Source organism: Asparagus officinalis, chromosome 2 (genome assembly GCF_001876935.1).
Source record: "Asparagus officinalis chromosome 2, Aspof.V1, whole genome shotgun sequence".
Lineage (NCBI taxonomy): Eukaryota > Viridiplantae > Streptophyta > Magnoliopsida > Asparagales > Asparagaceae > Asparagus > Asparagus officinalis.
Window position 1 is genome coordinate 43,428,434 of NC_033795.1, and position 21,899 is coordinate 43,450,332.

At 38.8% G+C, this 21,899-nt stretch overlaps 1 protein-coding gene across 3 annotated transcripts in view; it reads right to left on the minus strand.

Moving 5' to 3' along the window:
* LOC109830729 overlaps window positions 1-21,899 on the minus strand; it is a 66,855-nt gene that overhangs the window by 25,656 nt on the left and 19,300 nt on the right. For 2 of the 3 annotated variants that reach the window (XM_020398095.1, XM_020398096.1), the window contains exons 8-11: window positions 19,412-19,473; window positions 17,179-17,247; window positions 6,907-7,012; window positions 6,298-6,368 (exon numbers count right to left, since the gene is read on the minus strand). In XM_020398095.1, coding sequence (XP_020253684.1) covers window positions 6,298-6,368; window positions 6,907-7,012; window positions 17,179-17,247; window positions 19,412-19,473 — 308 coding nt within the window. The remainder of the gene's footprint in view (window positions 1-6,297; window positions 6,369-6,906; window positions 7,013-17,178; window positions 17,248-19,411; window positions 19,474-21,899) is intronic. The other variant, XM_020398097.1, reaches the window with a different exon arrangement.

A 21,899-nucleotide genomic window follows, 5' to 3' on the forward strand; every position in this document is an offset into this window, starting at 1 on the left:
TTATATATATGCATTGAAATAGCTATGTTACATGAAGTGCCAGAATTGACTTGTGCATGGAACTTGTCTCGTGCACAGGTCGCTGCTGTCGCGAAGCCCATATTTATAAAATTTTACCGTATTTTAGGGCGTATCAGAGCCATAGGTTTCGACATTAGAAGCTTTGCAGGATGCGTTAGTATAGAATATATGCATCAGCAGAGTGTTATCGTATGGATCAATTATGAGACCTATATATCCGTATTATATATGTATATATACATGTATGCGTATAAATATTTTATCGTGAAGCCTTTTAGGTTTGTTAAGGAAGATACATGTGTGGTTAGTTGTTTCCTTTCATTTTAGAATTTTCTAGTATTTATCTTAACACTTGTTTATTTTATTTCGTTTTGTCCCTTTTATTTTTAGTGCTCTAATCAGTGTTTTCAATGCGCGAGGCGCAATGCGGGGCGCAAAGTCAGTTTACACGCATATGCGCAAGGCGCAATGCGATGCGCGCACCCGAGCGAAGCGAGGCGCACTCCATACTACAAAATTTTTGAAGATATACTATATGCATGAATAAATATATATTTTTGTGAAATTTCACATAAAAATGTCAAGGACTCCAGATAAATAAAATATATACTAATTACTAACAAATCATTCAATCATGCAAATTATTCAAACTTTTATCTCTAGTATATTGCATCACTAACAACTATATTGCTAAATTTTATTTTCCTCTTTCCAGGTTACAAATGGCGAATCAAGTTTCAAGTTTCAACCAGTAGCACTACACCTAGCTCAAATAGCAAGAATAAATACTAGCAGTCTCGCACAAGAAATCAAATAGTAGCTGTAAAATTAGTACTACATCAATAAGCTTAAAAATTTTCAACATTTATGGCTGATATGTATTAATAAGAAGCAAGCAATTAGTTCATAATATCATGACTTTGCATTTTGATATTAAGCCAAAGAAAAAAAACAGTTAATAGTCAAGAGCGATAATAATAAATTAAATTAAATTAAAATTTAACAGCTAGGAAGGCTATGTTAGTTAACATTAAATCTCTCTTTATAAGTTAGTTAACAATAAAATCAAATGATTCAAATCAAGTTTAGAAGAGTGAACTTAATTAACATTTTACACTTAACAACTAAAAACTCAGATTTTAAATCAGAAAAGAAAAAAGAAAACACCTCGCTGTCCTTACTCCTTAATTAAGAGAACGCAAAAAGAAAAAAAAAGAAAAGAAAAAAACAACGCTGAGAGCAGAGAAAGAGAACGCAAAAACGAAAAGAAAAAAAAAGAAAGAAAGAAAAGAAAAAAACATCGGGAAGGAGCAGAGAAAGAGAACTCAAAAACGAAAGAGAACTCAAAAACGAAAAAAGAAAAAAAAACATCGCTGAACGTTGAACAGACCTCTCGCGGAGAAAGATAAAGAAAAAAAGAAAACGCAAATGAAAAAAAGAAAAGGAGCCAGAAAATCATCGCTGAGAGAGAGAAAATGCCACCTGTTTGCTGCGCTGCGCGCCGCCTACCATCGCAGTCGCCTTACAGTCGCCCGTCGCCGCATCCTGCTGCGAGTGGAATCAGTCGAGCAAGAAATCGGGAATTCAGAAGGAAGGAGCGAGTCGATGACTGAACCTTAAAAACGAAATCGTTTTAGTCGAAGCGGGTCATACCCAATACCCACAAAATAAAATGAATCTATGCCTGTTACGCAGCGCGCGCATCGACGAGGCGCGCAGGCGCGGCGGGCGCTCCCAGATCGCCGCGCCCCGCAGTGTAGCCTCGCCCGCCCCACCTTTCCTGTGCGGACCGCTAATTCCACGCCCAAAGCGCCTCCCCAGCGCCGCTGGAGGCCTCTTAAAAAACACTGGCTCTAATAGATGGTTCCTCTTTTTGTAGGATGACAGGGAACCATTTATCTTCCAGTTCTTCGTATACCTAGTCTAGCTCCATAATTTTAGTTGACAATTCCTGGGAACCCAGCCTAAAAGACAGGAAATACACTTCTTATGAGACTGACCCGGAATTAATAGTAGTTGACCATGTGACACAAGACCCATCAGAGGCTGAGTCTGTAGAGGTTATTATAATAGATTCAATAGATTCATCAAAGTCTGAGGTTGGTCCCTTTGAGAACCAGGAGCCAGCAGTGGAGATTATTCCAATTGAGTCCTCACCTTCAGAAATTATCATGATCTCGTCCGATTTCTCTAACACCGAGTCCCAGGGACCGAGATTTTTAGTGATAATCAAGGACTCGCCTCCTCTGAGGGCGAATCAAGTATTCTAGGTATAGTAGACTTCAACCTTGATGGATGGGGAACTTTCAGTATCGATACAAATCCCATGTCTTATTCCGATAGTATGCAGAACTCGGAGGAGACTGAGCCAACCGAAGAAGAGTCTAGCTCTTACAGCTCCTCTTCTTCGATGGAGTAGAGTTTAAATAGTAGGACAATTTTGTAAGAATAGTATATAGGGTTTCTAGTTATTCTTTTGGTGTACAGAGGACCCTGTGGTAGAAAAACATGTATATGCATTAACCCTATACACATATATATGTATGAACTAGAAGGTTAAGTTTCAATAATATATTTTTGGCTTGTAAGTACTAACATGTGTTATGTTGTTGAGCAATGATTGAATTCGTACTTACCTATGTATATGTGACTATCTTATAACTTGTCTTTTGTACAATAGTTGATTCAAACATTTTATTATTTATAGAAAGATATGGCTGCGAATAATGACCAACCCTCCTCACAAAGCTAACGATCTCAACCAAACAATAAGTGAGATAATGAGATCTAGAGTGACTCATACATCAACCTCGGGAAACCAAGTAGACAACAGTACACTAATAGGATTACTGCAAGTAGTGACATCTATAGTCAACGGTCAGGAAGACCAAATTGATCGCAATCAAATGAATAGCCAGAACAATGAACAATCAAAATTAAGGAGTGAGATGAGTGAATTCAAGAAACTATCTCCATCCAGTTTTGAGGGAACTACCGATCTGATGATTGTTGAACATTGGATCACTAAAATGGAAAAAGTCTTCACATACATGAAATGTCCTGAAGAGGAAAATGTCGATTATGCGGTCTACATGTTAAAAGACCGTGCTTATGGGTGGTGGCAAAATGCACATCAGGACGTTAGGAGAAAAGGCATATAGATGTCAAGGGATGAATTTAAAAAGATCTTTTATGAAAAATATTTCTCCTAGACAGTCCGTAAGCAAAAAGAACAAGAATTTCAAAAATTAGAACAAGGTGACCAGACGGTAGCGGAATATGAGGAGTTCACTTACTGTCCAAATTTACTACCCACTTGTTGGGGAAGGAAGAGGAGAGGGCTTATCATTTCGAAGAAGGGCTTCGATCGGACATTAGGAAGACGGTCAGTGCATTTGAACTCCCGACGTATGGAGAAGTATTAAAGAAGGCTTTGTTAATTGAGAGAAATGAGATGAGCAACTCCTATTTAAGGAAGCGGTTTTGGCCAGACAATCGTAGCGGGAGAAATAAAAATTAGAGAAATAAAAAACATAATGTAGGACGCAGAGAGGAGCAGCTTCAGAACCTGAAGGTTGTAAGATGTGAAATTTATCATATACTCAGCCATGAAGTGAAGAACTGTTGGAGAAGTACTGGAGCCTGCCTCAAATGCGGGCAGAAAGATCATAGGATTGCAAATTGCCTAAAAATATAAAAGAATTAGAATACTCTAAAGACCGGTCAGTCCAAAAGTGGCAGCAGGCAACCTTAAGCCAAGGCTCGAGTATATTCCTTGACTGAGGAGGCTAAAGCAGATAAAGATGTGGTGACAGATACGATAACTTTTGAATCTATTCTTGCTCGAGTACTTTTTGATTCTGGTGTATCGCACTCTTTTATTGTTGCATAGTTATGAAGAGAAAGAAAGTAGGTCATGATACTTTACAACAAGAATTACTTGTCAGTACACCTAGGGGTAGTATCTTAGTATTAAATCAGGATTATAAGGGAAAAATTAATATTCTCGACAAGAAACTTCTAGCGGAATTAGTAATACTGGAAATGCATGATTTTGATACCATACTATGAATGCATTGGTTACCTTTAAATCATGCTTCCATTTTGTGTCGAGAATAGAAAGTGATATTTAAATTTTCCAGTCAACCAAAATTCTGTTTTGAGGGTTGTAAATCCCGAGAACCCTTGAAAATTATATCAGCACATAAAGCCTATCGAGCACTGAGAAGTGGATGTATGGGTTATTTAGCTTTAGTTAAAATTAACGATGAAGGAAAACCAAGCCTAAAGGGGATACCAGTTATCCAGAAATTTTTAGAGATGTTTCTGGAAGAACTTTCAGAAATGCCTTCAGATAGGGAAATTGAATTTTCAATCTTGGTACTCGGTATAAGTCCAATTTCTAAGGCTCCTTATTGCATGGCCCTAATTGAATTAAGAGAGCTCAAGGTGCAATTGCAAGCAATTGCAAGAACTTTTGGACAAAAGCTTCATTCGGCCTAGTGTGTCGCCATGAGGTGCGCCAGTATTCTTTGTGAAAAAGAAAGATGATGATATGAGACTATGTATTGACTTCTGTAAATTAAATAAAGTAACTATTCTGAATAAGTATCCATTACGAAGAATTGACAATCTATTTGATCAACTACAAGGAGCTCAAGTATTTTCCAAGATTAATCTCTGTTCTGGTTACTATTAGTTAAAGATCAAGGCAGAGGATGTGTCAAAAACTACATTTCGAACCCTCTATGGCCATTATGAATTTTTAATATTATCATTCAGGCTCACAAATGTACCCGCAGTATTTAAGGATATTATGAATAGGGTGTTCAAACCCTTCTTGGATCAATTTGTTGTTGTGTTTATCGATGATATCCTGATATATTCAAGAAGCAAAGAAGAGCATGAAGAACACTTGAGGTCTGTGCTACAAACATTAAAGAGAGAAAAACTATATGTGAAATTTAAGAAATGTGAGTTCTGGTTGGAGAAAGTAAAATTCCTTGGACAAATAATTTCTAAAGAAGGAATTTCTGTAGACCGTGAAAAGATAAAAGCTATAGTTAATTGGGACATGCCAACTAGCGTGACGGAGATCCGTAGTTTCATTGGTATAGCTGACTACTATAGGAATTCGTGGAAGGATTTTCCCGTGTTGCATCACCTCTAACTCGTCTTGCCAAAAAGGGAGTTAAATTTATTTGGTCAGATGAATGTGAGAAAAGTTATCAAGAGCTGAAAAGCCAATTAGTGTCTGCTCCAATACTGGTATTATCCTTTGGAGATACAGGCTTTGCTATCTACAGTGATGCCTTTAGGAGAGGACTGGGGTGTGTTCTTATGCAATATGAGAAAGTCATAGCATATGCTTCAAGGCAGTTAAAGCCTTATGGACAGAACTATCCCACACTTGACTTAGAACTAGCAACAGTAGTGTTTGCTCTCAAAACGTGGAGAAATTATTTATATGGAGTACATTGTGAAACATACACTGATCACAAGAGTTTAAAATATATATTCACTTAGAAGGAGTTGAATTTGCGACAAAGAAGATGGTTGGAGTTTCTAAAATATTATGATATGACCATCAATTATTACCCCGACAAGGCAAATGTTGTTGCTGATGCCTTGAGCCGCAAGAGTTCATGCAATTTAGCATATTTAGTTACTTCTTAAAGAAAAATATTGGAGGACTTGGATCGTACTGGAATTAAAATTAGAATTCACCAAATTGGAGTTAAATTAGCAAATATGGTGATACAACCTTCTTCGATATATGGAAGTTAAAACAAATCAATAGAAGGATCCTCGATTACTAAAGATAAAGAAAGATGTGGAAGAAGGCACTCGAAGAAACTTTAAGATACATGAAGATGTGTCCTTGAGGTTTGGAACTAGGGCTTGTGTGCCTAATATACCGGAGATAAAGAAGAAGATTCTAAAAGAGGCACACCACTCTCTGTATACTATGCATCCTATATCATCAAAAATGTATAAAGACACATGAGTGGAAACCTCAATCACTCAGAACTATTACATACTGTTGTGACTCAGATAAAAGAGACTTCACTAAATTTCAGGTCAGAAATATATTTGAATATGAGAAACTTATACACTTCATGTCTATTTCCACCTTTTATAATAATTCCAACTTTAAATATCTTTTAATACCAACCATAAGATCTTTCTTTTACTTCATTTGAAATTAGAAGACATTGTCATAGAGGGATACTGAACATATTTTATACCATAAAAAAGAACACAATATACAAGAACCTGTGAGACAGCTGAAGTCAGTATGCCAGCCAGCCCATGACGAAATAGATTTACTATCTTCCATGCATTCACTGCAAGGTAACCATGATAACTTTGTGAGTGAGAGAAGAAGACTGGAAAATAAAGGGACCTTTCTCTCAATAAGAGAGGAAATGCTATTGGAGACTTGATTCACTGAATGACAGCAGCATGAGGCTTTATTCCCCCTAATTATTTGCTATTTTTATCTCCTGGCAAAGGACCCTAACCTGTCATTATTATAAGTGTGATATAATTACAATGGCTCCCAATCAGCAACAACATTCAGGGAGAGCTTTTTGCGAATGGTAGTGTGAGCTGCTGACATCATGATACGCATTAGTTTCGTTCTACGTCCTATACTTGCTATGCATGATGACCTGCTTTACTCCTAGCTGGAATCTGGATGCGATGAACCAATAAAATACAGTAATAAACAGCTCATGGTGCATGCAGCATGCAGATACAAGGCACGCACAAGCTATTCTTCGCTTTAGATTCAAGCATGGGGGATCTTAATAGAATCAGGAGAAAAGCAACTGCAGTAATCATTACTAGAATCAGTAGAAAAGCAACTGCAGTAATCATTACCTTTTCTGCTTTGGAAAGTAATAGAGTAAACGAGCTTTGTGGCACCTAGAGCGCTTAATTATCTTCTCAATGCCTTCGTCCTCATCAATCAACATTGTTTTTGACACTGGATGGGGGGAAAGAACACATCAGAAAAGGATATGCTGGCAATGAAATTGATAGTAACTCATTCTCCTAAATATCAGACTACTACAACCAGGGTGTCCTTTTTTTAACTTTTTTGTCAGGTTGGTTGTATCTCAGATTCCCGTGGGTGGGGTGGTGGAGGTGGAGAGGCGTGTTAGGATGATAAGGAAAGGTGCCTTCCCTTTAATGGAATAAATCCTTCAAGCCTTACTTCGACATGAAAAATAAAGTCAAAGGACTTTATGCAATAGTTTTTGTCACTAAATATTCTAAAGAATTCTGTAAGAAGATAACTCCACAATTTATTACAATATATAGCATAGTGTTGAGATATGCAATTTGTAGAAAGATAAGGGCTTGGATGTAAGATGTAACACCTTATATAGGCCCAAGAGGTCAATGAAAAAAACAACACGACAGATTCATTTTCTCTCAAAATTTCTACTTGGTATCAGAGCCGCCACCACCTGAGGATGCCCTAGATCCGGCGGTCTCCGCCCTCTACGCTCAAGATCGCGATCAGTCCCTTCGGCCACCACCGCTTCTCCACCGCCTCCATCAGTTCCCTCTGGAGTCCTCGTCTCCGGCGACTCTTCAGCGCTCTCCGAGTCCCTCCGGCCACCACCGTTTCTCCACCACCAGGTTAGGGTTTTAATTTGAAAGAATTTGAGATTCTTAAAACCCTAAAAATTGGGGGACAGAGATTGTCGGCCTCCGCCCACGATACCGGCTTCAAGAGCATTCTGGGGATTTGAGCTTCGGTGATGGTGAAGGCCATTGCTACCGGAGCCATGGAGAGAGAGACTGAAGCCCTTGTTTGGTAATGAGAGGGTCGAGAGCTGTTGCAAGTTTTTTTTTTTTTGATCGCGTTGTTGATTGAGTTCTGTAGTATTTTGGACTCGAATCTTGATGAGATAAGATCAAGATCGGGTTAGAAGGAAGAGGAAGACGTTAGAGGTGATGTGGATCTAGACTTAGATCGATGACGACCGAGAAGGAGGAGGGGAGTGGCAGCACGAATCCGCTAGCCGAGGTGATGTCAAAGCTGAGTCCGGATGATGTCGTGGTTCTGATGCGAGCATTCAAGATGTCAGCGAGTGAGAGCAAGCCGAAGCAGAAGGTTGAGTTGCCACCGATCGATATGAAACTCGAGGATCCAGCCACTTATCTAAGCTGGTCGCGTCGGGTGAGGTACACTCTGGAAGGGAAGGGTCTGGAGGGGTACCTGACTGGAGAGGAGGAGCCGGGTCAAAATGCACCTGAGAGAGCTGAGTGGAAGTCGACTCACATGCAGGTATATATCTGGCTCCTAAGCTCACTGACTTCGCCTATTGCGTCCACAGTGGATAGCATAGCGAAGGTGCAGGATGTCTGGGAGAAGCTGAGGAGGACATACGATGGTGCTGGGAACAACCTGTGAGTGTACCAGATCAAGAGGGAGATCTCGGCGTTGGTACAGGGGGAGAGGACTGTACAGGAGTATGCCATAGAACTGGTTCGCTTATGGCTGGATCAGGGCCACTTCAGGGTCCGACGACGATGCTGCACTGACCCTATGTGTTCTGAGATTAAGATGGACAGGGTTATGGTGTTCCTCCAGGGTCTGGCCCCGGTGTTTGAGCAAAGGATTGCTATGCTACTGGCTCAGACGAGGATTCCCTCACTTGAGGAAGCTTGCCATGATACATGAGGAGAGCCAGATCAGGCTACAGGCTGGAGCAGATAGATTTTTAGGGGTGAAGTCAGCACTTGCAGTCTTCAATTCAGGTAACACAGGGTACAGGGGCGAGACCCGACAGTGCTACAACTGTGGTGAGATAGGTCACCTGAAGCAGGCTTACCCTAAGCTACCAAAGGAGCGAGATACAGGTGGAAGGGGGCATGCTGGGGGTTGTGGTCGAGGCAGAGGTGGTAGGAGAGGTGGAAGAGGAGGCTATCAAGCACATCTGATAGTAGCAGAGGGAGAGAGTGAGGAAACCGTGGTCTTTACCGAAGAGGATCATGAGTTTTTGGAGGCATTGAAGAGGAAGCAGAAAGCAGCAGGTGAGGGGAAGAGTGGGGTAGATGATGCATCCACCTCGTCTTCATCCAGGGGTAACTTTGCTTCCTTTGCTCACTCAGCCACAGGTACTTGTGATACACTTGCTCTTGCCTCTATATCCACCATTAGATCACCAGATTGAATAGTCGATTCTGGTGCATCTCGTCATATGACTGGTGCTGCTAGGGAGTTTTCTTCCTATACTCACCTAGCAGTACCAGAGAGCATTCAGACAGCTGACGGTACAGCCTAACCCGTGGTTGGTAAGGGCACAATGAAATGTATCAGCACTTTGACTTTGTCTAATGTCTTGCATGCTCCTTTTTTTCCTGTAAATCTCTTATCCATAAGTGCCATTATATCACAACTAAAATGTGTCGTTTTGTTTGATATTTCCAAGGTGATCTTCCAAGAGAAGGGGACAGGCAGGCAACTTGGGACTGGCACATGGCATAGTGGCTTGTGGTACCTAGATAGAGAGGGTATGGACTTGGCCCTCTCATCTATTATGGAGGAAGCTGGAGGAGTTGGGAGGTGTGGAGGACTTGCTGCTGCTCCATCATAGACGCTTGGGTCATCCTTCTTTTCCGATTTTGAGTAGGTTGTATCCGCCTTTGTTTGAAAAGGCTAATAAGGAAAAACTCGTGTGTGATGCGTGTGAGTTGGGAAAGCACACCAGGAGCTCTTATGTTAGTTTTGGTAGGAGTTCTAGTGTTTTTTATTTGATTCACTCTAATGTATGGGGGCCTTGTCCCACAACTGCTGTGTATGGATTTAGATATTTTGTCTCTTTTATTGATTGTTTTTCTCGTGTGACGTGGCTTTATTTGATGAAAAACAAAAGTGATGTGTTTGCTTGCTTTAAGGACTTCCATAAAGGAGTTCAGACTCAATACGATGCAGTTGTGAAAGTATTGAGGTCTGACAATGGGACAGAGTACACCAACAAGGCGTTTGGGGAGTACTTGTCATCTCAGGGGATACAACATCAAACCACATGTACATACACACCAGAGCAGAATGGGGTAGCAAAGAGAAAGAACAGGCATCTCCTTGAGGTGACTCGGAGTATGATGATTTCGATGAAAGTCCCAAAGTACTTGTGGGGGCAAGCAGTTCCGACAGCCGCCTATTTGATCAACCGGATGCCATCACGAGTGTTAGACTGGAAATCTCCGATTAAGATGTTGAAAGGTAAGAATGGAGATATTCTTCCTCTCAAAAACTTTGGGTGTGTGTGCTTCGTGCAGGACAACAGACCAAATGTGGGAAAACTAGATCCGAGGGCTGTGAAGTGTATCTTTGTGGGGTACTCAGCTACTCAAAAAGGGTATGTGTGCTGGAGTCCTGTGGAGAGGAGACTATTTGTGAGTATGGATGTTACATTTCGCGAGTTCGAACCATACTACTCAAAGGTTACATCACCCTTTGTAGACTCGCTCGATACAGAAGGTACGAGGCGAGAGGGGGAGAGTAGTAGTGATGGTGAGAGGAGGATGGTGAGAGGAGGATGGTGAGTGTGGGTGGTATTCCTTGCCCATTTGAGATTTCGGCTGTGGTTGAGCCGGAAAAGGAGGAATCGGCTAGGGTTGAGCCGGAAGCTAAGAGGAATGAGCTCGAAGGTGGTACAACTCTGACTCAGGGGGAGTCGAGATACCGTGAGGTGTATGTGAGGAGAAACAAGCAGATTGAGGGAGCCGTGCCTACAGTGCCACCAGTGCCAAGTCCCTTGTCAACCTTCTCCGACTCTTGAGACACCTACACCATCCACCTCAGACTCAGAATACACAGGTGATATGATTCCTCTCTACTCCTCCCACCCCCTTATTGGTAAGGCGGACTGCTCGCAAGAATGCGGGCATTCCTCCTGACCGATATGGTTTCTCTCCTGACCGATATGGTTTCTCACATGATATTACCCAGTTTGTCTCTTACTCACACATATCACCTGTACATGGAGCATTCATTCCATCATTAGACACTGTCTCTATCCCTAAGTGTTGGCAGGTTGCTAAGGGAGATCCGAAGTGGAAGGCGGCCATGCTAGAAGAGCTCGGTGCCCTCGACAAAAACAATACTTGGGAGCTTGTGTTACTACCACCAGGCAAGAAGGCTGTCGGATGCAAGTAGGTCTTCACAGTGAAACAGAATCCCGATGGTCTGATTGAGCGCTACAAGGCTCGGTTGGTGACAAAGGGGTACAGTCAGACCTATGGTATTGACTATGATGAGATCTTTGCACCCGTGGCAAAGATGAGCACAGTAAGGACACTGATTTCCCTAGCAGCGAATGGTGGGTGGAAATTACACCAACGTGATGTGAAGAACGATTTCCTTCACGGTGATTTGTTGGAGGAGGTGTATATGGAGGTCCCACCGGGTTTTGGCACAAATCAGACGGTTGGTAAGGTGTACAGGCTCAAGAAGTCGTTGTATGGGCTAAAACAGTCTCCTCGGGCATGGTTTGATAGGTTCAGAAGGCCATGGTGTGCCTAGGCTACAAGCAGATCAATACCGACCACATGGTGTTCTATCGGCAACAGGGTGGCCACATTACCATGCTTGATGTGTACGTAGATGACATGATCATTACTAGGGATGATGAAGGGGAAATTTCACAGCTAAAGGCAAAGTTGGGGAAGGAGTTTGAGGTAAAGGATCTAGGACAGTTTAGATATTTCCTTAGGATTGAGGTGGCTCATGGAGCAGAGGGGATTGTCCTATCTCAAAGGAAATATGTCCTAGACTTGCTCACGTGGCTCATGGAGCAGAGGGGATTGTCCTATCTCAAAGGAAATATGTCCTAGACTTGCTCACAGAAACAGGGATGTTGGGGTGCAAGCCTGATTGTCCTATCTCAAAGGAAATATGTCCTAGACTTGCTCACAGAAACAGGGATGTTGGGGTGCAAGCCTGCTGTCTCTCCAATTGATCAGAAATCCAAGCTGAACAGGTCGATCGAGAGAGGTACCAGAGATTGGTAGGTAGATTGATCTATCTGAGTCATACGCGTCCCGATATTGCATTTGCAGTGAGCGTGGTGAGCCGCTACATGCATGACCCTAGGAAGGGCCATATGGATGCGGTGTATCAGATCTTGAGGTACTTGAAGAGTGCACCTGGGAAGGGATTGATATTTAGGCAGAATTGGCACTTGAACATTGAGGGCTATTGTGACTCTGATTGGGCTAGTTGTGCCGATGACAGGAAGTCCACATCGGGCTATTGCATGTTTGTAAGGGGTAACTTGGTCTCTTGGAAGAGCAAGAAGCAGTCTGTTGTTGCGAGATTTATGGCAGAAGCAGAGTATAGGACCATGGCCTTAGGAGTTGTCGAGATGTTATGGCTGAAGACTCTATTGGAAGAGCTCAAGGTGGACCAAGGGGCTCAAATGAAGTTGTGGTGCGACAACAAGTCCGCAATCAACATTGCCAACAATCCGATGCAGCATGACAGAACCAAGCACGTGAAGATTGATAGGTTCTTCATAAAGGAAAAGCTGAATGCTGGACTATTAGAGCTAAGTCATGTAGCTACTAGAGATCAAGTAGCTGACTGCCTCACCAAAGGACTTAGCTCAATAGATCTAGCTAGGTTATGTGATAAGATGGGCTTGATGGATATCTTTTGCCCATCTTGAGGGGGAGTGTTGAGATATGCAATTTGTAGAAAGATAGGGGCTTGGATGTAAGATGTAACACCTTATATAGGCCCAAGAGGTCAATGAAAAAAACAACACGACAGATTCATTTTCTCTCTCAAAATTTCTACTCATAGATGTAGGGGGAACTAACAAAAGTAATAGTATTCACATAAGTAAATCTTTGATACAAATATTTACATAAAGGAAGCATTATAATGATCAACAAAGTATTTCATATTCTAAAAATTAATAAATGGAGAAGGTTGTTGTAAAGTGATTTGCTGAAAGCTGAAATCCAAAAGGGCAAACACAAGTTAAAACATCAACTACTATAGCCACCATGATAAACTAGATGATTACAGTGAGATTGAATTGTCAGATTTTATATGCAAAGAAGTATGGAGTTTGTACAGTGCAGAATCTTGCTAGCATGAGCATGCACCACTTCTTCAAAGGAGCTAAGGGTGCCAAGGGGAGCTATGATATTCTAGGATATCTAAGACATATGCAAGCTGCATGTGTGATCTTATACCAAAGGTTACTCAGTTTTTTTTTTTTTTTTAAATATTGCACACACAGTAGAGTAATGGGCTCCTTTGCATACATGACCTAAATGCATAACAAATGTGCAGTATCTACCAACCAATAGGCTCAAATTTTGATGGCTGATATCAGTTCACTAATAAAAATTTTTTTGACGGTCCTACTATGACCCCTTGTCCTCCAATCTTCCATTGATGCCTGCCTTTTTCCGATGGGAAGAGGTTCATTAGCTTCAAGGGAATCCATATAATCCAAACGCAATCGCTTAAGACAAATGTAATAAGCTAGATATATATAGTATATATGCTTCAGCTTGAAGGGGAGTGTTAGATATTATTAAATATCATAAGGTATTTGTAGATTTTACTGGATCTTATTGTCATTATCTTGTGATCACTTATCCTATGTAACCGCCCGTGCTTATCCTATGTAACAACTCTTGTGTATATATATAGGTGTGTGTTATTATCTTGTATATAGGTGTATGTTATTACCTTGTGATCACGTATCCTTATCCTATGTAACCGCTCGTGCTTATCCTATGTAACAACTCTTGTGTATATATAGGGGTGTGTGTTAATATCTTGCCATTACTTATCCTATAACCACCCATTTTTATCCTACATAACAACTCTTGTGTGTGTTATTATCTTGTTATCACTTATCCTATGTAACAGCCCCTGCTTATCCTATGTAACCGCCTGTGCTTATACTATGCAACAACTCTTGAGTGTTATTATCTTGTGATCACATATTCTATGTAACCACCCCTGGTTATCCTATGTAACAACTCTTGTGCATGTGTCCGTGCGTGTGTGATTCCTAATGTAATTAATCGGCACATAATCCAATTAACTGTAACTCGCTCTTGGACCACACATATAATATCACCCTTATCATAAATATCGCTATACACAACTTTATGATATCCAAATCTAAAATCCAATAAGCTATCGTGTTTAATAAACTCAATATGAAATTCAAACTCAATATGAAATTCTTATTGAGTTGGCAATATCAAAACCATAAACTCAGGTTTGGATGGGTGGTCAAGAAGGAAACCGAGTCACACCATTTACCATACTACATCCCATGTACGTGCATTATATGTGGATGAATCACCGATAACGATTAACTGGATTATCTGGCACAGGGTCAGATGACAACAACCATTGAAAAGGTAATTCTTTAAAAAATGCTGGAAATCTAAGAAAAGAAAATTACTAGCTACCATAACTACTTCTACAGTTGGAATGTATAGCAAAACTAAGTACCATTTCAGAAGTGTTCCACGCATCTCCGTAGGCTACATAGTGTTTCAGAACTACTAATGTTCGATATGTGCCTTAAGTTGAGACCGTAACCAACTTGGAAGGCATATAATTTATGGATGAAATTGTATCGGACCATAACCCCTTGACTTTGCTAAATAGAATGACTTTAAGTCATATAAGCATACGATCAGAAGAAAAAAGATGCTCCATAAAGTCAGTGATTCAAAAGAGTCTGTATCTGTTAAATGTCAGCAAGCGATTCCACCTTGTACAGAAAACATCACCTTGAGAAGATTTACTGAATTTTAATCTGAGAAATCTGATCAATTGTGACTTCCACAAATGAGATGTGGACACCGATAAATGTTCACTGCTGGTTGATGTGAGTAAACTACTTTATGAGACTTTGACAAAGATACAGAGTTTAAGAGTATGACAGGGAATTTTGTGGGAATCACGGATGTTCCTATAAAGATATTAATATAGAACCCATAGCAAGAAAGAAATAAGGAGAAGATAAAGAGAAAGGCAAGAACCTCAGGAATACTCAAGAGAATGAAGGATGAATATTATTTAAGTCACTAATAATGAACAAAATACCATCATTTTTAACAATCCCCCCTGATCAGGATTGTCAGGCTTATTGAGAGATTGTATCTGTTTTTGTTTGTGCTCTCAGTAACAAAAATACTGAGTTTTTTGAGGTGTACATAACTTCATATATGGTGGATGAATAAAGCTTTTTCATTTACCAAAAAAAATAAAACAATGAACAAAATATGTTTCAATAAATTATCTCGTAAGCAAAGTCCAAAAATATCATCTATGACCTATCCCAATAAATAGATCGCTTCTATTTCCAAATTTCCATGAAATATTGGATCCAAATTGATTGCTTTTTGCTGAATCTGATGACACAGAAATGATGGATGTAGGTGGGCAACAAGGTCCCTAGTACAAGTCTACAACTTAACATTTGGTACTTAGTGTGGTTGAATATATATAGCTGCTAAAAATATGATAGTTTTGTGGCTTCGGGGAAACATAATACAGAAAATTGATGGGACATCAACATCAGATCCTTTTTCATTGGCAAAAAAAGATAACATTTCAGTCTGCTCTATGCTTTTAGTTGGGAAATTCGAAGTTCTTGTTTATGAGATAGCTATATTTACAGCAGGATTATTCGATATGAGATAGCTATATTGCACAGTAGAACTTCAGTTCAAAAGGTAAATGTATACATGATAATTTCTTAGAAGATGAATTTCCAATTAGTAAATCAATAATAATGTAGGCAATTTAACAAATTCTAACTGATCGTCAAGAGAATCCTCAATGCAGTTTTTTTTATTTTCTATTAATTCCTAACTGAGGCAAGGATTGGGTATTACTTTGTTTGTTCATGATATGAAAAGAAAAGTAATTTAATTATAATTATCATAACCATTAATTGAAAATTGTAGTATGTTCATTTGATGGTAACCGTAATTTCTAGCAAGGTAAATAAGTACAAAAGCAGATTTGAAAATTAGACATTGGACTATTTTCACTTTTACTACCTTAACCTTCTCCAATTTTTAACTTTGGCACCCTAAAGTTTAAAAAACTACAAAAATGATACCCTAAAGTTTTTACCACTTTGGAACCTTCTCTTAGTTGACCATAGAGATTCTGTTAGATTACATGACAACCACATTATTACTTTTGGACATTTTTGCCCTTGTTTTAACTTTTGGACAGTTTACCCTTGTTTTAAACGGAAACCCTCTGAATTCTCTTCTTCTGTTCTATTTATAATTTTATATGGTTATCTAAGGTAGAAATGTCATTTTAAGTCCTCCCCATTAAGTTAACAGTGTTTAGATACTTCTCAATGATTTAGGGTACATTTTGTGCAAATTTATACTCGGCCTACTGAAGTAAAAAAAAAATTAGAGAATTTGGGTTTTTTTTTTTTGAGGAATTTGGGTATTAAAGTGAATAACTTAGATATTTAATAGAATACATGAAATTACACAGTACAAGAAAATAAGCTTCAAGTTACCAATTACAAAAGCTCCACCACTCATCCATGTAACTAAAGATTACCATATCTTGATGCTGATAACACTTTGACCAGAGACACCAGCTAGCTTTGCACAACTTAGCATAGTTGAATTCAAGATGCTAGAAAGACTCATTAACAGCTATCAAAAGGAAATACTAAGATGAAATTTGTAAGCAATACGAGCGTGCCTGAAAAAAAAAATGAAAAGGCCTCATTCATTAACTTGCAAGGTGTTAGAATATAAAATCATAACCCATAACGCAGACTAAAACTTTGGAATTTTGGTGAAATAGTTAGGATCTTTAAGATGACATCAGAGTAACCCAAATCCCACCAACCATAAATTTAAAACAGATTTTCTAAAAATTAGCACTGCTGCATGAGTCTAGGTTTCAGCCCATAAAAGGACGCTCGATATAAAAATATAACCCTCAACCCTCATTACAACTTTGGAGTATGGCAAGGACTTTAACACAAGGGAAGGACAAAAGAAAAGAGTTAATCCTTTAAAATTCAGAACATTTTAAAGAGAAGACTAGCCTCCACATTAACTTGCAGGGGGAAAAACAGGTTCAGAAAAGCGTCAAAACATTACCATATTTGTCACAGTGATATGCTAGTTTCAGCCCGACATCCAAAATCATCTTTCCCAGAGCTTTGAATGCTGCAAAGGTTATAAACTATCAGGAGGCACTTCTTACCATATGTTCATACTATTGTAAAAAAGATAAGTTTTAGAACTGAAATCTCTAATAGAAGTATCTGAAAGACTTTGTTTTTTTAGTTAATTAAGGGCTGAAGAGAACATTTATAGAAAAGTAATAAGAATGACCATATAATCATCATACAACTATTGATTTAAATTGAATCAAGATATTATACTCTTTCAACATTCCTGATCTTACAAATTCAGCTTAAGTACAATGACAATAACAAACAAACACACATATATGTTGTTATCAAAATTAATTGGCTTTGATTTATAACCTAAGTTTTAGGACAGGATGATCTGCATGTTTTTATCATGGCGTATCTGTAGCTATATTGGTGTGTTGTAGTATCGGCGAAGAAAATGGATGGAATTGTCATCAGTAGCTAAGGATCAAGGAAATTTTTTATATGGAAACATTTTTTTCAGCAGAAGTCAAGGAAGAAGGACCTCAAAAGATACAGGCTGTTTCTTTATTAGACGCAGAAGGTGCTTGAATACTTGAGAAAGCTGGTTTGTCACACTTACGAAGAAGAATATTTCAGTCTACCTCAACGAGATCGTTCAGCCAAGGGGGTAAGTGGAATACAACAATATGACATGTCAAGGCATCCCTCTTATTAACACGGAAAGCAAGCTTATGAATACCTCTGGGTCTGTTCCTAACAAGAAGTCAACAGAACATCGAAGTACTTGAAAATTCTAGTGAAGCGGTAAATGCAAATGCTTATTAAACTCTACACAAGTGCTAACTAAGCTGGGTCCTTATTTTACGAGATTAGTCACCAAGGATTATGCACTTATTGGTGAGAAATCTTATGTTTGGGGAAGTGATGAACAGAATATGGTTGCCAGATACAACTCGAGACTGAGGATCAAACCATAACTCGTACTACTTCACTTCAATGGATGAAGTCTACGGTAAAAGAGTTGGGAATTTGAAAAAACTTTTCTTCCTGCTCGTGTTTAAATCCATGTTCCCTGAAAATATTTTCTAAAACTACAGTTACTTTTTTTTTTGAGACAAGGTACTAGAAAGAATAATCACAATTCTTATGTTATAAGTACCAGGATACTTTTTCTTATGAAATGATTTTTTAATGGGACAGATTAAACATATCTGTAACAAGCTGGGCCCTTTTGCACTTTCGTTAGGTAAGGTCCCGCTTGACTTATGTCCTATGTATATTTATTGGGGTGTTCTTCAACTTCAACTGACCTAAATATAGTGTCTGATACCCTCCGTTGCACCTTGCTCTACTACAATTCCTTTTCCATCAACTTCAACTAACCTCACTTTGTTCAGTCAACCACCTTTCTTATTAAAGAAAGGCACGATACTTCCATCTATACTAAAGATCACACAATTATGTATTCTTGAGAATTGATCATTCAATGATATTTCAGATCTGGAATGATTATTGATGGGTGCTTGTTCTCAAATTTCATCCTACCTGGCTCTATTTAAGAATTTAGCAGATAATATAGATATAGTTTGCTACCAATGAAGTTATCCTCAAATATCACTGTAGCATCATGTTAACCAAAATTATTTTAATAAAAGAACCAATAAGAGGTATGCTCATTGATAAAATTCAATGTTACCTCAGAGAGCCAAATGTAGCTAAAATTTCCAATTTGTACCTTTTGTTATTCAATAATTTGGCACCGATATACAGATGGTATGGCTTAACATGTGCAATGGAAACAAATGAGTCAGCCAGTTTGGAGTTAAACATGAGCGGAGATTGCCGAGAGAGGAACACCAGGGATCAAAATAAAAGAAGATGAATTGGGACATAAAGACACCATCGTTGAAAACAAAGTGGAATGAGGGAGATGATTCCTGTAGCTGATCTAAATGATCTCAAATATGGCTTTTTCCTTGTAGACATGCTGCAATAATCTACTTGTGTCCTGTGACTTCTAGTCATGGAGAATTATGACAATGTAGAACAATTCATAGAATGGAATAAATATAAAATTTCTAAACTACCTTTTGTTTTGGGGACAGCACAGGCACAAAAGGGTATGACAATGCATGAATAAAAGTTGAAGGATCACGTTATGGCATTTTGTAAATTACATTAACAGAGTCATGAGAATGATGCTCACTTACCCACTTCAAGCTCGGGCAAAGCACTGCTGGGCCATTTATTTGGACAACAAAATGATGGGTACCTAGCAGGCGGATTCATTTATAAAAATAAGAACAGGATGATTTAACATAATGGAGTACCGCTGAAAAGAAAATTTAATGTTATTTGAAAGAAAAATCACAAAGAAAACTAGTAAAGATATTGAAAACCTCTTGGACTAGACAAAAAAGTGAGAAATCAAATTACCATGTGAAGAGAGAAATGCAGAACAGAAAGAGAAATCAAATAAAATATTACAAGATTCTAAGAAAAGCGATAAAGAACATAATAGGAAGAAACCTAAAGTTTCCATGAGCAGAATATGTATTAATCATTAGTATTCCCTGTTAAAAGAAAGTTTGGAGTATTCCATGACCATCGAGATTCATTAAATTGTTGAAATGCAAGTCAGTGACTAAACTCCTAGAGGATGGATGCCAGAAAATCAATTGATTCGGAAATTGGAGAACACTATTCTCAACACGTAAGAATTATTAGGTCAAGGTCGATGAGATGATCTATGCTGTATGACTCACTGATGAGACAATGCTTTGAGAAAATAAAAATAAAAAGTTTGCAAGAGAATGCTTGTTATTCATATTGAAACACCATGCTTAAGGTATATTGGGCACTGTAAGACGAGAGAATGCTTCCGATTGTGTGCCCGCACATGCGATAGGGGTAGTGACAGTGTAAGCCATTTAATAATTAAAAGGGCAAAGCACAAAGATGAAGTTGTGGATGATACTTGTATAATGGAGATCGAGTGTTATTGGTATTCTGGTTAAACAATTGTCAGCAAACAGGATATAAGCTACAGGAAATTGATATTTGTAATCTCTTCAGGTCAGTGGTTACCTGTAAATGTTGATGCAGCTAGTGTGAGTTTTGGACTGGAAGGGCCTAGTGTCAGCAAATAATCAAGTTTCCTTCTCAATTTACATGGGCACTGAAGATATTCCTTTAAGGGTCCATCGAGTTAGTAGTCAACTTGGTTCAAAAGACAAGTTGACTTTATTGAAATCTTGAGCTGAGGAATAACATGTTTATTGTGTTTTTTTTTTTTTTTTTTGCATGAAAGAATTCATTATTTGGGTATATTAGCGATAAGGTCCAATTTCTGTCCAGAATTAATGGTATATCTTTGAAATAACTACCTAAATGTGAAGCTATAGTCTGACAGTTTACATTATGTAAAAAAGAGTGCATAGGATGATTCTGACGGAAAAAGATAGACGCAAGGTTGTGGCATAAATATGTTCAAATTGTGTATGCTTCATGTACTATTCACATAGAATAAGAGTTCGAAGAATTTCATATGCTTACACGTCAATTTCCAAAGATTCGTAGGCATACAGGTCTCCTACACATAATCATCTGTACAGACATATGATACGTGAACGAGTAATACTTGGACAAATAATACTAGCATTTACAACAGGTGAAACAAGTAGCAGTGTTGTGACCTGTGCAAGATGTATTTCTAATTTTGACTTTGGGTTGCTTCCACTAGCAGCAGATGTTCATAGGTGAAATTATGATTTTCTATTTTATTGAATCTTGACTTTTATTTGGTTAATATAACATAAAATTGGTTACATATATTGTTGGATCTTAGTAATGTTCTTTTGACATGTCTACTGAATTTTTGGTCTCACTTACAAATAACACTTGTATGCATCCGTACCTTAATTTCTTGCATCGATGCTTCTTATCACCAGATCTTTGTTCTCTATACCTGACTCTATTAAACATGTAAGTTCCACATATCATATGTTTGTGATATATCGGATTACTGACAGAGTAGTATACTTGAACCACTTAATTCCAGAACTAACTTTGAAAAGTCATATGACTATTAATTGAGAAGTGGTTGACGAGATTTTGTAAGTTGGCTCATAGACTTCACCACATTCTATGTGATTGACTTAGAAGCTAAACCTATGCTGAACCCACCCCACCCCACCCAAAAAAATAAAAAAAATAAATAAGCAAAAAAAAATAAAAATAAAACTTCAAACCCTCAATCTGAACTTGAAGTAGCTACTGGACGTGATTTAGCCAATGGGTTGGCTTAAGCAGCCATCTACAACATATTTGGTCTTGTTCCAGTTAAGCTCAAGACAACTTCCCTAATAGAGGGGGCAGTAAACAAATCCCTCATCCCCCATTAACAAGTGCCTCAAGGCTGTTCTGAAAGGGAGAAGGCCACCTCAACCAAACCAAGACCTGATTCAGAGTTGCTGCTTCAGATAAATTAGGAGTGGATCAGCCCTTCTCTCTTGCACTGGGACCTAATCCAGCCGGTAACAAATCAAGGGACGAGGGACTCAGCTTGTTTATGCATTGAGAATCATGAAGAAATAAAGTCAACTGAAATGAAGTGGTTAACGGAGAATCATGGAGCCCTCTATCAAGCCTTCTTAGGACCCTAATTATGCAACATGATACCTAGCCTGCAGCAATTTC